The 17,956-nt window shown below is 42.0% G+C and overlaps 1 protein-coding gene across 2 annotated transcripts in view; it reads left to right on the top strand.

The window, feature by feature from the left end:
• UBR2 (ubiquitin protein ligase E3 component n-recognin 2) overlaps positions 1-17,956 on the top strand; it is a 95,091-nt gene that overhangs the window by 2,838 nt on the left and 74,297 nt on the right. For both annotated transcript variants that reach the window (XM_075595727.1, XM_075595728.1), the window contains exons 2-9: positions 4,299-4,558; positions 8,248-8,326; positions 9,592-9,702; positions 11,407-11,537; positions 13,322-13,460; positions 13,634-13,696; positions 16,034-16,154; positions 17,346-17,453. In XM_075595727.1, the coding sequence (XP_075451842.1) occupies positions 4,299-4,558; positions 8,248-8,326; positions 9,592-9,702; positions 11,407-11,537; positions 13,322-13,460; positions 13,634-13,696; positions 16,034-16,154; positions 17,346-17,453 (1,012 nt within the window). The remainder of the gene's footprint in view (positions 1-4,298; positions 4,559-8,247; positions 8,327-9,591; positions 9,703-11,406; positions 11,538-13,321; positions 13,461-13,633; positions 13,697-16,033; positions 16,155-17,345; positions 17,454-17,956) is intronic.

Below are 17,956 nucleotides of genomic sequence, written 5' to 3'. Positions count from 1 at the left end.
CAGCCTTAAGCAGCGTCAACGTCACGGCGCCGTGACATTGACGTCAGTGCGTCGCGGGCGATTGGCCCAGCGACGTCACTGCCCCGCCTCCAACCAGCTCCCCCCCGGCTCCCTTCGCGCACGCTGTCTCGCCTGCAAGTCTGTGCAATCGCGCTGACTGAAGCAGGCGAGCCTCAGCGTTAGCGCGCCTCCGCTCTCCCTACACCTCTATGGCTCGGGCCTAAGGCCGCGCTTGGTGCTGGCGACGTGACCGATGCTGTCACCACCAGCGAAAGTTATCATTTGATTTTCAGCGACTGTCGCCAGCGACGTCATGAAAGGGGCCGGTCCGCAGTCTCTGGTTTAGAGACAGTCACATGTGGTGACTGTCTCTAAAAAAAAATCAAATAGACCCGGCTTCAAAATTTTGGGTCGCCCTTACTATAAGCGCTTGCGACGGAGTCAATGTATTTGATTCGGAGCGCCGTCGCAAGGCACTATAAGCGCAGCCTTAGACATGTGAATGTGCTCACGAGTAAGATTTTAGTGTGTGTGTGTGTGTGTGTGTGTGTGTGTGTGTGTGTGTGTGTGTGTGTGTGTGTGTGTGTGTGTGTGTGTGTTTGTATATATATACATCGTACTGATCTATATGTATCAAAATAAGGTTGAAATATGCGTTCACGGGTGCTTAGAATGAATAAAAGAATGTATATAACACATCAATCGGAACAAAACTTTTATTCATTATATGTACCTGGGAGTGCATATTTCAACCCTATTTTGATTATCAATTCTCTGTCGGTACACCCAGGCAAACTCACTCTCTCTCTCTCTGCAGAGTAATGCACTGAACCCTCCTGTAGTGTAGACATAGAGTTTATATATTGATAAGTGTATGTTGCACCTTTGGGGTTCTGTTGCCTTTATTATGATACTAGAGGGTGAATACAAGTCTGTGTAAGCTGTGTTAGAGGCCTCTGTTGATATTTGGTCAGGTTCTCCTTCTACCTTCTCCTGTGGGAAACATCTGCTACTCACCTGATGTTATCTCAACACCGCATTCTGAATAAAATATAGAATACTTGTTTCTTACATGCTTATCAATGCACTTTGTTTGTATTGGCATGTGCAATACAGTCAGCTAATTTTCTTACCTTTAATTGGACCAGTCTTGTGCCCAGCAATATACAATGGAGAGGAGTAGTTTACTGAACTGAATTCAATTACCATCAGAATTTAAGTGCAAATATTAGCCCTTGTGACGGGAATACTGGTCTCTAAAGTGACAGACTACAGTTTGAGACTGAAGGAGATTGAGGGTGTCAGTCCCTGGGTTATGGACACTAAAAACTGTCCTAAGCACAAGCTCGCGGGGCCCCAAGTACTTCTTTAGTTTTGCGAAGTGTTGTGAAGCGAATGCTGCCAGACCATATAATTGTACATCATCATAAATAGGACATGGATCAAACCTTTTAGGCTTGCGTGGGTGTGCATGCGTAAAGATTTGGGAAGTAATTCTGTATCTGCCAGGTGGCCGTTTGTGCTGTTTTCGGAACAAAACCCCAATAAACTTTAATGGGAATTTGTGACTGAAAACAATCCGAATTGCTGCTTGAGTATATAAAATGTACTCCACGGTCTTATTCATAATGGGATATTACCATTCATGTGCGTCACAAGTGGTATCATAGTTTGGCGAAGGAAGCCTATATATATCATACATTTTTAAGTTATGGTGGGTGAAAAAGGCGACAGAAAACCTCCACCGTTGGCATATAGCCAATAAAGAATAGCACTTGTGAGCACATTCACATGTCTTAGACAGGTCTGCAACCCTGCCTTTCCACCATTATCACCTAGCATACTGTGCTCCCACTGCAGCAAGGGATTCTGGGAAATGACATGCAAATGAGCACACAATGTGTCACCTTTTGCCTGGAATATCCATTCACATGGAGCCCATTTAAGCCAATGCATCGCCGTTCACACAGGTTTTAAGCACAGCATGGGACTAGCAAAGCAAGTACAAACCACTCATACATACATATATGTATGTATGTATATATCTATATATATGTGTGTGTGTGTGTGTGTATATATTCGTGTGTATATGTATATATAATTACAGGCAGTCCTCGGTTATTCGACACAATGTGTTACTCCAAAATGGCGTTGTAAAGCGAAACACGTTTTCCCATAGGAACACTGCTTATATGAAAGGTTCCGTTCCTGAAGGCATTTTTAATGCTAAAATACACAAAATATTTTACGCAGACAATAAGATATGCAGCACACACATAAATTATATAGTGCATATACTGTATTATATATATAATATAACATAATATATAATATAAAAATATAATATATTATATATTATACACACATAAACAACTTTGCAAAGCGTCGTAAGAGCGTTGGAAAAGCCGTTTTGGAGTTGTAAAAATGAATATAGGTATGCATTGCATAGCGTTGGATAAGCCATTCGTTGTAAAGCGAAGCGTTGTAAAACGAGGACTGCCTGTAGTGTGTAGTGTGTAGTGTGTAGTGTGTAGTGTGTAGTGTGTAGTGTGTAGTGTGTAGTGTGTAGTGTGTAGTGTGTAGTGTGTGTATATGTGCATACATACATACATACATACATACATACATACATACATACATACATACATACATACATACATACATACATACATACATACATACATACATTTACTTTGCTGACTGCCTTTTTCTGGGTGTATATTCTTATTTACGTAGCGCTTCACAGCATTAATACACTGGGCATAATATTATAACACAGTGGTAATAAGTGCTTCAGACATGACAGGGAATCCCTGCCCCGAAGCGCTTGCAATCTAAGGGCTGGGACCCGCTGCGTCCCTTTGGACCGGAAAAAGCCCCAAGTGCCTCTCCACGCACCGCCTGTCTGCAGTGCGGGCGCGTGGTCTGAGGCAGCGGGGCCTAAGCAGTGTGTTAAACCGCATGCCATTTGCTCTACCTAAGATATCAATGACTTCCACGTCTGGCTAATGGCCATACCACAATATTAAAAAAGTCATTGACTTATTATTGGTATATTGCCCAATTTTAGTTCTTGCTAATCATTAAATCATGTCTAAGCGATTTCTCTCCCCCCCCCCCCTTTTGACTGGCGAATAATGATTCCACTTGTCACTAGTTAGTATTGCATTTCTCCTGGACTTGGGATCTCCAGCTGGTATGAGTATGAGAGATTTATTCCAGTGGACCTGCAGTTCCTGGGTAGAAGGGGGGGAGGAAAGGATAAACAAATTGCTAAATAGCAGTCGGTGTCCTGGGCCAAAAGATAATTCCATTTTAATGGAAACATTGCGACTACTAATGTGAGATTGTGGATTTTAAAATCTTACACCCAATGATTGACAAGACTGGTAGCAATATCCATTTTTCTACTTCTTAGTAGTTCACTTACATCCCATGCCAGGCTAGCCCCTTGAAAGCAATTCTAAAATGAACTTGGTCCTTGTGCTAAACTGGTTCCTTTTCAGAGGGGACTAAGCAGGTGTCGCCATGAGAAGGCCACAAGCAAAATGTTATCCTGCAATATGTGCCCATCACTGCATGACCCCCATCACTGCAAGACCCCCATCACTGCAAGAAGGGCTTGCAATGCACTTTGTTTCAAAGATGATAAACATTAGTATGCTTGTCTGCTGCGAAACACGATCTTGCATGCAATATTGTAGTTCTATAATATGGTGCTCTATTGAAGCAGTAGTAACAAATCTTAGGGATCCCACCCTACGCGTTTCACCAAGTTTAGGCTCCCTCCTTGGCCGCCACCATCAGTTACATAATATCATCAGTACGACATTTATGTGCCATAGTGTATTTCTTTTTCCATTGTTAATTTTATTTTGGGGAAGTGAGAGACCCCAATTATCACGTGGGCAGCTAAATATTCACACATATTACACTATTATATTTAGGGTTAACACATTAGCGCCTTGAGTTTTTCTTTTCACAATAGTAACAAATAGTTGGCATTATTCAGAAAACTGCGATCTCACCGTTTTGTCGATTTCACACGGAAAACCCTATTGAAGGCAGTGGGGCTTTTTGGGCGAAATCGCTGAATCCGCGATCTCATAGCTTCTAGAATAAGAATGATGTCTTATAATAGATCATTAAAGGATTGAAGAGAACTAAATAACCGCCTGATGGGTTTAAATTGACTGCATACTGTGCTTAGTACATTTATCGGGGAATCCTGGCATAGAAAGTGCGTTTATATCATCATGATGTTGAGATATTAATTCGGTGTCCTCCTTCTTTTAAAGAAATGGCTTCAAGCAACTGATCTTCCTAAGGAAATATACCAGGATCTTGCCTACTATGTTCCCAAAATCTATTGCCTGGGCCCAAACCCGTCTCCAGAGAGAGAAGATGTGTTGGCCCAGCATGTGCTCCTGGGACCTATGGAGTGGTATCTGTGCGGGGAGGACCCGGTCACAGGGTTTCCCAAACTTGAACAAGCAAACAAGCCATCTCATCTCTGCGGCCGAGTCTTCAAAGTGGGAGAACCGACATATTCATGCAGGTACAGAGGTTTCTTTCTCCTTTATGTTGGGAGATAGGGTGTTAATACTGGGCCAGCATTGCCATTAAGCCCAATGGAGACTGATATTCTGCATTGTACCGGGAAATGTTATCTGGGGAGGGGGCAATATGACCCGCTAAACGTGAGCACAGTTTCAATTGGCAATGCCGGTTGGAATTTCAGTAGTGGCGCTTGGTAACCTTTTCCCACCAGTTCTAGCAGTTGTTCTGTCATTTTCCAATGGTTAGCTTAGCAAACGAAGACTTGAAAGCACAACTGCACCAAACTCAAACATATTATATGCTTAGATAATTAAGTAAGGCGGTTCTTCACTGGATTATTAACAGTTAAATGGTTTATGGTGAGGAAGACGTTGAGAAAGACGGGTTTAGAAGAACTAACGGGTGTTGGGAAGTGACGTATGGAGGAGCGTCCATCTATCTGCCTCATGAACTATTACACGGAGAAAGTTTAACAGTATGACGGTTAGAAACCCTTTAATCTGCTAATCTAATAATAAGGTGTTACTTTCTCGTTTGCTACAAACAAATAAAAGAAGCTTTAATTTCCTGCAGTATTGCTACCTCTTGGGCTGCTGTCGGACTCCTGGGTGCTCAACACCAGTTCTCAAACCCCCCCAACAGGTCAAGGTTTCTCCGCTTCAGCACAGATGGCTCAGTTGAATATTGAGCCACCTGTGCTGAAGCAGGGACTAATTGAGCCACCCGTGCTGAAGCAGGGATATCCTGTTGTGGGGGAAGGCGAGGGGGGCGGTGGCTTGAGAACTGGAGTTGAAGAGAGGGGACTATTTCAATTCTGAAGCCCATGTAATGGGCTGGTTTTATTTGAATGCTTATGTAAAAAATTGCTGGGTATCTGGGGCTGCTACTTGAAAAGAAAATAGATAGTTTAGGCCCACAGTATACACCATGAAGCAAATACAAGAGAGAAATGATATTGGGCTGATGTATCCTACGACCTTGTATTTATTCATAGCCCTGCTCTATCATTTACCCGAACATGCAGCTGTCAGCCGAGTAACCCTACAAAGTGGAGGAATGAGATGTAAAAAAGTCATGTAGCTTAATTGTTGCTTGCAGAAAAGTGTGCTGTTTATTTTTTTTTAGTTACTTGAATCAACTCTAGCAGTTAAAAATAACTCAACTAGTATAATGAAGAGTCGGATATTAAACACATCTGCTTGAAAATAACCTCTGTATACCAGTAAATAAATAAAAAGCTCCCTGGATAGGTGTTTTATTGATTACCATGAAGGAAACACCAGTGGGCTGTATGTCGGATCACCTAGAAGACAAATACACTCAAATATTTGTTTCTGAGGAGAGGGATCTTTTGGGACTTCTACATTGTAGATCAGGAGTGGCCAACAGGTCAGGATATCCCTGCTTCAGCACAGGTGGCTCCGCCTTCGACGGAGCCACTGATTGAGCCACCTGTGCTGAAGCAGGGATATCCTGAAAACCTTTCCTGTTGGTGGCCCTTGAGGACTGGAGTTGACCACTCCTGTTGTAGATGATGTGGAGGTTTAATACAGCCCTCACTGAACGTAAAAGCGCGCTTTCAATAAATACACCCTTTTAACAAACAGGAAATACACATTGAAACCCAGCCGTAAGCTTGACCTCATTTACAGTTTGCTGTGACGTGAGATGCAACTGTTGTATACCACTTCCTGTCACATTGAGTCACTCGTATGTCTCACCTTATCTGGGCCTAATTGAGTCATGAGCAGCATCCCCAAAATAGCTTCTCAAAAGATCCTGTTACTGTGCTTGTTCTTCATAGCAGCAGTTCAAATCCGCACCTAAACTTGTCCACGTTACAACTACACAGCGTTCTAATTTGATTGAATGTTCCTATATAAAGTTCCCACAAAATTAGAATATAAAAGCACAAACATTCATTAGAATTTGTGTGTGTGTGTGTGTGTGTGTATACATATATACACACTGTATTTGGCGGTGCTATTCCATAAGGCGCCTTCCGGATCTGGAAGACACTGTATGGCCCATTTTGGGAATAGTTTGTGAAGTGTCTTCTGCCGCTGGGGGGTGTCCTAGGAAATCGCACCGCTTAGTAAATGGGCCACAGTGCTGGAACTGTGTGGCCCAATAAATCCTCTATGGACAAAACCAGAAATAACGTAAGCACACCAAAACATGAAGTCAAAGAAGTGTATTAAACACAATACAAATACCCAGATCAGCCGACGTTTCATCCTATCCCCGGCCTTCCTCAGGGACCTCACAGCACGTAATAATAGTTCTCTTATCGGTGGTTAGAGATACTGGACTTGGGAAGTGTACAGTCAAATTTGCTATAAGGTTCTGCATTATCACTTTTGCATAGTGGACAACTTCTATTAGGGCTTCAGTGCTGCTAGGGAAGGCCGTGCTTTGCAGAGGACCCACGTAGTTAAGCACAGAGAGACATTAGCCCTCACTCGCATTTTGGCCACCGAGTAAAGTTTCCTTTATACTGCAGCAAAGTCATCGCTCGCGGCTCTGAACATGAGCGACTGTTTTTTAAGTTCCCTGCTGAAGCTACTTTGCAGCGCATTGCAGGCCCATCGAATAACTATTAAATCAGATGAGGATTCCCATAGTCCCATTGCCTTGTGTACAGTACATTTAGGATCGTATCATGTCACCTGATGTCTTTATTTACAAGCCACAGCCCTGAGCACTTCTGTACAGTAAGTAAAATGTTCTTAAACAAGAAATAACAAAGCTAGGCTTAACCAAACTTCAATAGAAAACAAGGTTATTTAATCCACGTTTGTGTGACCAGAATATAGTTTGCAATCCACAGTTGGCTTTCCAAGATGCTTATTAAGATGAAATGCCAGTAAACCGTTGGAATAAACTGGTCTTCAAAAGGGTATAAAAACAATTATCAATGTTTCAGTGCAACTCGCCTTCATCAGAATAATTGGTGGTTCACGTTGAAAAGCTCATGTTCATTATATAGCCTCCTCAGTGCCATAGGGATCTGCAGTGTCACAGATATGCTACCTGCTCTGTTATTTAAAAATATCATGCAGTACAGTATAAAAACTTTGCAGAAACATGATCCTTTTTTTAAAGGAAGAAATAAGTCACAGAGTAATAGTTATCATGAAAGTGGGTTACCACCGATATATCAGTTAACACCATAATAATAAAAACGTTGTAACCCTACCCTCATGAAGTGCAGCCAATAAATTCATAAATTGTCCTTTGTACAGCAAATAAAAATATCACTTGTGAGCACATTCACAAGTCTGACAGGTCGGCTACCCCGCCTTTCCCCATTATCTTTTAGCATACATCACTTCCACTGCAGCAAGGGATTCTGGGTATTGACATGCAAATGAACAGTGTGTCACCTTTTTTGCTTCTTGTCCATAAATTGTCCCTTGAACTTTGAAACCCCTTTCCTATTGGAAGTTCACACTCCTGTATCAGTTACACCCATAGAATCCCCCCTCCCCATTGCCTTAGAGGAACCTCTGTGCTGCCAGAGGAGAGCCAGTGTACTGCGGACTGTCCCCAACGTGCCATTCCTCATCATTTCTCTTGGAAGTGCTCTACCACTTTCCATCTTTCGTTGCAAATGCCAAAACCACTTTTGATTCCTGATTCCGTATATTCATTCCTTATTTCTGCATCTGTTGTTTTTTTTTCCAGAGACTGTGCAGTTGATCCTACATGTGTGTTGTGCATGGAGTGCTTTTTGGGAAGTGTACACCGAGAGCACCGTTATCGGGTTAGTAATGTCCTTAACATACCTGTTTTACTTACTATAGTTAACGGCCGTTTCATACAGGACTTTTAAGGGGAAAAATACTATAAGGGATTCCAAGTCAATCTAGATGTCCTGTACGCTGCACCTTATATCTAAAGATAGAGGCAACTCGCACACCAAATGTACTTTCTTGCCACACAGTGTTACACAGAGCTAGCCAAATGGTGAACTTTGATCCATATGCAGATTTTAAGTTCCCTTTGCTTAGCTTAGAATTGGACAGAAGATGGCAAGCCAACCATATGCAGGATCATTGGGCCCCATCAATGCAAGAAGGCAATACATAGATATATTTCACATATAGTTGAACACATCTGGTTTGTAACTATTTCCTGGTTATAGTAAATGACAAGCTTGGATAGAGAAGATTCTCAGGGCATTCCTAAAGCACTTACCCATTGTACTCCTCTCTTTTTTTTTTATTTTTTCTTACATGGATGGGAAGCAGGATGTCCCCGCAAATTAAGTGTTAAATTCAGCTCTGGGTCCCCCCTGATTCCCGGGAGGCATACTGGGAAAGGTGGCGCTATTACTTCCTTGTATGTAAATCCCTCTGCGTCATGCAGGCCAATGGGAAGCCTCGAACCGTTGACTAGCTTATAATTGGATAACACAGCAAGTGGTCACGGTAACGGCAAAATAAAGTTTAAAAGAAGTAGTTGGGATCCAGTAGGTGGTACCGCTCTTTTTTTTACCCTTGCCATTCTGGGGGAGCCTGTATTGCTTTAACATCGAAGGGGATAGTAAGGACCACTAAAAACTTGTCATTGTGATGTTGTTGTTTTTTTTTATATAGATTGGAACTTAAAGCTGCAGTTCAAGCTCCCGTTTTTTTTAGTTTTTTTTTACTTCAATAGTTTCATGTGTGCAATCTCTACTTACCTAAAGAACTGCATAGCTGCCGGTCAATTCGTTCTCCATCTATTGATCGGCGAACTTTGGCGACATCTTTAGATCTGGGGAATGTAAATGGTTGCTATAGGAACAAACTTGCTTGTTAAAATAATATACAAGAAAATTGGTCTTTCAAAGTCGTTGTTTTTTAAACAGAAAATGCTAAAAGTATTTTTTCTTACTACAGAACTGATTTATTAAAAAAAAACACACATGCAGGATATTGCTGGAACTGCAGCTTCAACAGAAGTATCTTATTTTCCTTTAAGTTTACACTTTTATGAGCTTTGGAGCAGATGAGATTTGCCTCACGGTTTTCTTTTTCACTTTAGATGACCACGTCAATCGGAGGAGGTTTCTGTGACTGCGGAGATGCTGAAGCTTGGAAGGAAGGTGCATACTGTCAGAAGCACGCACTTAACGGCACTGAGAATGAGGCCGAGGTAATGAAACCTCACTATTTGGTTCTACAGATTATTAGAATGTGTGTGAAGCTTCCAGCAAGAGCAATTCAGAAGAACTCGCTCAGGCCCAGAGCTACACAGCTCTGTTATTGTCTTAACTATGCCCGAACTTAAGTTAACACACCGTTTAGTATCTTCAAAGCTCACTAACGCAGTGCTAAGGGCTCTTTTCAGCTGTAACTAGCCCGTGCGTTACTATAACAGACGTTAGTGCTAATGATATGCCAAAGAAGTGTCTTCACTAACAACGCGCACACACACAGAGCTCTGTTATAGTTGACTCTGGGGTTTAACGTAACGTTAGTTAGGTCAGAGCTAAACTTGGCGTTACCCGCATCTTGGCCCTGAAATAGGGCTCTTACCGTGTCTGGATGAGTGCAACACCAGTGAGGTATGATTTAACTAACGTCGTGTTATTTCCAGAGATACTTACCTGCGTAGCGGTGCCGGTATCTCTGCAGCCAGGGAACTGTGTGCATAACATAAGGGCGGCGTTTAAATGTCCTGCGTCACGCAGGCCAATAAGAGGCAGTGATGTCATCGGTGTGGCTTCCTATTGGCCAGTGTGACCAGGACCTTTAAACTCCCCAGAGATACCGGCACCCCCTACCTGGAAGCAGTCGGTCTTCAGAGAGGAAATTTATGGGGTTCAGTCCCGGAGACCCAATGCTTCAAACCTCTAATAATAATGTTTGCTGCTTTAAGGGTCTTGCTGGGAGTAAGGCCACCTTCACATAAGACGGGTTTAACGCCATGTTATTTGAAGCTAACGCCAGGCAGTGCTAACTTCACATGGCGTTAAGCCTGTGCTAATGAGATCACCAAGGGACGTTAAGTTAAATTTAATTAGCTTTGTGTTCACATCAGGGACTCATTTTGATAACATGACCTTAAGAGCTCTGAGTTAGCAAAGCTGTGTGTGTCTGGGTCTTGGCATCTTCACTGCAATGTACTTAGTCATTCCTCAGATAGTGCTTTTGAACGCGCGATTATTTGCATGCGTAGAATTCAGATACTGGAAGCTTACTTGGCAAAACATCATCTTACATTTATGATTTAAAACGAAATCTAAAAGTATACTCAAATCTGTGCATTTCTTTTGATGATAATTGAGATGTAATCAAAAATTGTAGATCTTCAGTTTGCACATTTTTATTCTGAATTCATGACCAAAAGCAAATGGAACAGAACAATTGAGTACAATGAAGCAAGGCCCCCGACACTTAGGCCGCGTCCAGGATGAAGCTGCGCGCTCATGCTCAGCGCGATCAAACACATTGCGACAATGTGATGGTCCAGAGTGCGCACGTGCCCGTGAGCGCTCAGCTGCTTGCCGAGACACATTTTTTTGTATTTGTCGCGCTTGCCCTGGTCACGTGTGCGGTTCAGCCAATGGGGGCTAATTGCTCACGTGATGTCACGGGCATGCCCCCCACGAGCACAACAAGCTGGCTAGGAATCGCCAGGGCAACATGAGCACCTGATGTCATGGCGCGTGAGCACCAGCGCGCTCGTTTTCACCCTGGACGAGGCCTTAGACATGCTGTCCCATCTGTGGGCTCAATATATTTCACATGTATTGTCTCCAAAGCTGCATACTACATTATCTTGCCACATTACCTATTGTACACTTTTGTTGATTTGCGTATTCTTGTGTTGTAATGATCTTTGTTCGTTCCCCAGGACCCACTTGTTCACTTGTCAGAAGATATGATCGCACGCGCATACAATATTTATGCCATTATGCTTCAGTATGCGGTGGATATACTGACGTGGGAGAAAGAAAACGAGTTGCCACCCGGATTAGAGTGTGTGTGAGTATTAGAGACCCCGGGAATATTGTCAGAATGAATCCTGGGGGCCGAAGTATTAAATAGACCACTGAAAAGAGAGGAGACTAAAAATGGTGCAGTGACATAGTCACTAAACGCTGGTAAACATTAGCTGGGATGTGTTATCGATGCACCGTTCCGGTGCTACCTCTAATGCAAGTCAATGGGAGTTTGCACCAGAACGGGTGCAATAACCTGTACCGGCACTTTGATGCATGTGCCGCTTTAAGTCCTATTCACTGTAAAGTAGCAATTTCCTTCTCCTTCCCTCCTCCATCCCCCAAACATTATTTTATGTTCTCGCTTACCTGAACCTGGGGAGGTCACTGAGAGCTGCTGTGTCCCCTCTGAGGTTCCCCCCTTCCTTTCCCTGTCGGATACAGAGCAGCAAGAGTTTGGATGTGTTGTAGTTTCTTTGTTGTTTTCTCAAACATGGTGGCCTGGGTCTCCAATAGAAAGCCTCAATGTTGTCTAATGGCTGCGGGAGCGATTTATTCCTGCCCGGTGGCCCGAACATGCATTGGATCGCTGCTTTAAGTGGTTCTTTAGGAATTGCTAATGCCATTTAGTGAATGTTGGCCAGCGCCCTCCTCGTGTGTACGAACCGAATCTTAAAAGCTGCAGTTTAATTTGTGTAAGTGTCGGGGAAAGAATCATGAGGCGAAACCATGAATATATATATATAGCCCGGTAATGTTTCAGTGGTATCGGGCTTTATTTTGCTGGTATTGACCAGACATCACCGCTATGCAAAATGCTTGCGTGAGATCTCCCCATTAAATGTTTGTAATGTTATCCGTTAATACGGATATGTACCAGCTCCATACATGTGTGGACATCTTCCCATGTGGATAAGTAAGCATTACTACAATTAGTCTGAGACTTCAATGTCTATTTCAAAATCGGGAATTCTTTTCAATGCAACATTTTTGCTTCTTTTTTTTTTTTAACCCCGAGTATCAACGAGTTATAAGATGGAACATTCTGGCCTCTATCAAATGTTATCTCGGCTTGCAGTGGGCTGGAGTCCTGTTCTAGTGTTGCATATTATGTACTGAATAGGTGTTAACTTCTATTCATCATATTTTACTTACACATTAAAAAGTGACGTGTGCAAACTACAGGATCTACAACAGGAGTGGCCAACTCCAGTCCTCAAGAGCTACCAACAGCTCAGGGTTTCAGGATATCCCTGCTTCAGCACAGGTGGCTCAATCAGTGGCTCAGTCTTTGACTGAGCCACTGATTGAGCCACCTGTGCTGAAGCAGGGATATCCTGAAACCCTGACCTGTTGGTGACCCTTATTGACTGCAGTTGGCCCATACCCCCGTTCTACAATATTGTTAAAAAAAACAAACGCCAGTGCTAACATTATTTAAATCTGTTCTACGTAGTGTTTAGAATAATTCTGTTTACTTCTAGAGTAATAGTTTCCTTGCATCAGTTATTAATATTGTATTAATAAACCACAGTTTGGAAGCTCTTCGGGGCAGGGATTTCCTTTCCTATTGCCTGATTTTGTTGCACTTATTATATTCTAATTCCTTGTACTGTTTTTTGTCTTTTGTTGAGCCCCGAGTACAGCTGTGAGCGCTATCTAAATAAAGATATACATTTATAGAAAAACAATTTCCAAATGTTATTGATACCAATAATGCAATTGTCATGAATACATGGTAGGATGCTGTTTATTAGTTGTAATACTTTCATTCGAATCTTTAAAAGCTGTTCATAAATATATCATCATTTATTTATTTTGTTACAGGGAGAAAGATGTCACTTACTTTTGCATGCTCTTTAATGATGAAGTTCATACATATGAGCAAGTTATTTACACGCTTAAGAAAGCTGTAAGCTGCAGCCACAAGGAAGCCGTTGGTTTTGCAACAACAGTGGACCGAGATGTAAGTACTCCCATCGGTCTGCACTCTCTCACAGTTACCTCGTCCGTGCTGCTCCTCTGAGCCAGCAGACTGTCTACCTTTGCCATCAGAATCCAACACGTTGTCACTCTCTTACATTTGTATATGCTGTAGGTAAATGGAAGTCATACATTGTGCCTGTTTGCTTGTTGTAGGGCCGCCGATCGGTTCGATACGGGGACTTTCAGTATTGTGACCAAGCAAAGTCTGTCATAGTGGTGAGTGTTTATCGTTATTTCGTTATTATCGCAGATTTGCTCTCGAGTATGTTTGCTTTGCAGCCGGAACAATTTTGTATTACTTTTGCCAGAATTTGGATACATTCTGTACTATATATTTTGGAACGCTGGTTGTCTGTTTGCTATACATTTGGACACCCCTTAAGATATCGTAACCACATTTTGCATGATGGTTCCTGAGATCGAGTCAGTTTTTGTCTGTTGGATACAATTGGGCGCCATTTTGAAACAAGATGGCGGACTGAGCCTTTCATAACTAAACTGATTTGAACCAAATTTGTCAGGATTGTAAATGGCTGGACTGAATTGAGAAAATCCATGTTTTGCACACGGTCAGGAACTGGGAATAAAAGTAATTCTTTGCGCCTGATGGAAACCAAAAATATACTTGGCCCAACAGCATTTGAATGAAAAAAAAGACCATACCCTTTTCTCATTAAATAACTAAAAAAAATAATTATCCATTTAGAAATCTCAGTATTTTTTGGTTTCTTAGAATTCCCGAGCAATGCTGGGTACTTTTAGGGCGCGCGCGTGTCATAAAATGAACTCCTGTAATATTTTAAATGCCCCCTACGCATAAAAATACAGATAAGATCAAATAGACCTGGCACATGTTCAGGATCTGGTATTTCTTATTTCTTTTACAGTCTGCATAGTATTTATGCAACATACATTTAATCCTAGGAAAAGAAAAATGTAATCAAGAAAAAAGTCAATAATAGTAACAAAGGTAAGTATATGTTGTATTATCATGAATAAGGAAAAGGTTCTATATGAATCATTGTAACGCAGTCAATAGTTGCCAAAAAGATATACAGTATTCATAAAGAATTCCCATCATCCAATGGAAAGATTAGATGCCGAGGAAGTATATCTCTCTAACAAAGCACAAAACATGAAAGTGCACAAATCTTACACCGACGGCACAATACAGTCATAGAATATAGGAATGCCTCTGCGTGTGTTAGGCCGTGGGCATGGTCAGAGCTTAGGCGTTGAGCCGTGCTGACGCTCGGAAATGAGCCCCTGCAGCCGCAATGAGAGCGTCTTTAGCAGGGGCTCGCGCATACTTCCGCAGGCGTGCGGAAGCGTAGCCGACAATCCAAATTTAGTTTTGGCGCTCACGGGAGCGCAGGCTGGTCACGTGAGCGGTTGGCCGAATGAGGGCGAACCAGCTCCGTGACGTCACTGGCCCGCCCCCTGACACGCTCCCGGACGGTGCGCAAACTAAGGCCAGGGAAAGCACCCGCTTTCCCTCAGCGCGCCTCCGCACGGCTGTAGTCGCCATGGACTCAGCGTAAGAGAGGAATGTTTGCCCCCCCGTGTGTTAGGGAGAGGAACATTTCCCCCCGTGTGTTAGAGAGAGGAACATTTCCCCCCGTGTGTTCTAGAGGAATGTTTTTTGTCCTTTCTGCCCTCACTTTTTGAGTTTGCAATTCATAAGTATTTGATTCTCTGATACAATTTCTGACTATCTCCTTTATCTGTCGGTAATTACTGTATTATACCTTCTAGATTTGTGCACTTTCATGTTTTGTGCTTTGTTAGAGAGATATACTTGCTCTGTGGAGCTCTTAGTATTTCTCTTGTTCTCCTCGGCATCTAATCTTTCCATTGGATGATGGGAATTCTTTATGAATACAGTATATCTTTTTGGCAATTATTGGCTGCGTTATAATGATTCACGTAGAGTCTTTTCCTTATTCATGATAATATAACACATACTTACCTTTTTTACAATTATTGACTTTTGTGTTGATTACTTGGCAGTGCTGGGAATTCATTCTTTTTCCTAGGATTTGGGGACTTTAGGGAAAGTCTGTTATCCTTGTGCATCCTGCCTGTAAAGTTTCTTCCAAATTAAGTATCAGTGTGGTGCTATCTGCCCCTTTCCTTTTCATACATTTAATTATTGGACAGTGATATCAAAGTCGCAAAAATGAATCAGTCTAGATTGTATTTGTAGTAGGTGTTATTAAATTGTGTTATAAAATGACTCCCATTTTTACACATGATCTTCAATTCCTCATTTAAAGGTCCAATCATTTATTAGTTTAAAATCCATTTGTAGCTGGGAGAGGTCCACGGCCTTCACCTCTGACGCGTTTCACGACTCGTATCATTCCTGCCTCCAAGGAATCAGTGGGAGTCAGGAAATGCGTCGGGGCTAAAAACCCATTGAGAATTATCCTCTATCGGCTATTAATGAAAAAAATTGGTTAACCCATTAAGGTTTAACTTTGCCCAGCTGTTCTGCTGTTTCGTCACAAAAAGGTAGGTTATTTCCATAACTTTGTTTTTGTTTTCATGTAGAGAAACACCAGTCGGCAGACGAAGCCTCTCAAAGTGCAGATCATGCGTTCTGCTATTGTTGCACACCAAACCTTTGGGTTAAAACTCCTCAGTTGGCTTGGCCAAGTAATTGGTTATTCAGGTACGTGATTAGAAACGGGCAAGTCAGTTGCTTCGTTTATCTTTCTCCTGGTCCTATGTTCCTATGGTACATTCAAGTGTTGTATAGTGTATAGTACATTTTTTTCGGAACCTATGGCCGTGAATGCTGGGTTAGAGACCTTTTTGTATCATACTGTGTATTCTGTTATTTTTATTTCCCAGCCTGGTCAACATTTCAGTATTTTCGCATTTGCCATAAATAACAGATCATTGCTGTTTCTTGCTGTGGGTGCAGATCCTAAACTATCAGGAGGAACACTATAAAGTGATGTGCAGTATAGTATAAAAAGTTTTGCAACAACATCTCAATATAAAAGAAACAGCACTCGCAGTTTAGAAAGGAGCACAGGTTAGCCAACCCCCATGTGGTTGTTTTTATAGGCGGATCATTTTCTTTTTTTGCGGTACTTTCTGTTTTTCCCCCTGGTTATTTTTTCCCCTGATTTTCTTCTTAGCCGTGCTTTTTGCTGTTGTTGCTCACATCACCCCTGTCCCTGTTTTTTAGGTGCAGTCACTGACGTAATGTGAAATGCCAAGAAATGAGCATGTACTTGTACAATTTATTGCTGCAAAGTTTAGACAGTGAAGGCAGAAATCAAAGCACATCAGTGAGAAAACTCTGTTCATGAAAAGCCTTAATACTTGCACTTTATCCTGAGTCACGTCTGGGAAATAAAGTTGCCTGGTTAAATGCACTAAAGTGCGCAATTGCTATTAATGTGAATGATGAATGCTTTAGTGAAATTAGCCATTAATCTTAAAAACAAATACAATGGCCGTGTAACACCTTCACTGTATTATTAGAACATACAGTACAGAAAACTCCAGCAAGCTCTTTTTGAGAACCCCTGAGCCCCCACAAAATATATATGTATAGAAGTGTCAAAAAGGAGTGCTATAGAGCGTGGCATATGCATACAACAGACGACAGAGAAGCCCAATGCTACATCCAACATGACAAAAATACACTCTCGTCTGTTGTAAACGTACAGTATACACAATATGAATTATCTTTTATTGTATATCCAGAATCGGAAATATTTCTCTACTGCAGCATTGAATATGGTTAATCCAATGTACACTCACGAGTGTTTTGTGGCAGATCCTCCGGTTTTGTCACCTGCAGTCTCTTAATGACCAGACTCAATAGGTTTACTTTGCAATTTTTCAGATGGATTAAGGCGCATCCTGTGTCAAGTTGGTTTGCAAGAAGGTCCGGATGGTGAAAACTCCTCCCTTGTTGATAAACTGATGCTGAGTGATTCAAAACTCTGGAAAGGTGAAATGTTTAATATTTATTTCATTCTTTATTACTTTGTGCTTCAGTGTTCTTTAAAGGTTATAATCAATAGAATAGATATCCCTTGGAGTTATACTGTTAGTAGACCGTGTGCGTTGCAACTGATCAGCTTGTTTAGCTCACACTGCTAGAGCTGTGGCCTAGAAAAACAGTGGTTGTGGGTCCTAGTCTTATTGGGTCTGACACCATGTCAGTAGGTTGGTGCGTTAGGTTTATCAACTTTATATAGTTGGTATGAAAATCCTTTTTAGGAAGTGTGGGATGCGACTCATTTAAATATACTTTGCATATCCATTAGCATAATTCCCATCCACGTACGTCAGGAGTGCTCCTTTTTCAGCACAGGCATGTACTGTGTCCCTAATTTGTTTGGAGGAACGTTTCAGGGGACATATACAACTGGAAACAGTACTAAATTTGAAAGCCCCTCTCCCTCTCAGACTTGCTCCTGCTTCTCTTTCACTCTTTCCTTCTATGGGCCT

Source organism: Ascaphus truei, chromosome 4 (assembly GCF_040206685.1).
Source record: "Ascaphus truei isolate aAscTru1 chromosome 4, aAscTru1.hap1, whole genome shotgun sequence".
Lineage (NCBI taxonomy): Eukaryota > Metazoa > Chordata > Amphibia > Anura > Ascaphidae > Ascaphus > Ascaphus truei.
This window is presented reverse-complemented; position numbering and strand designations above follow the sequence as displayed.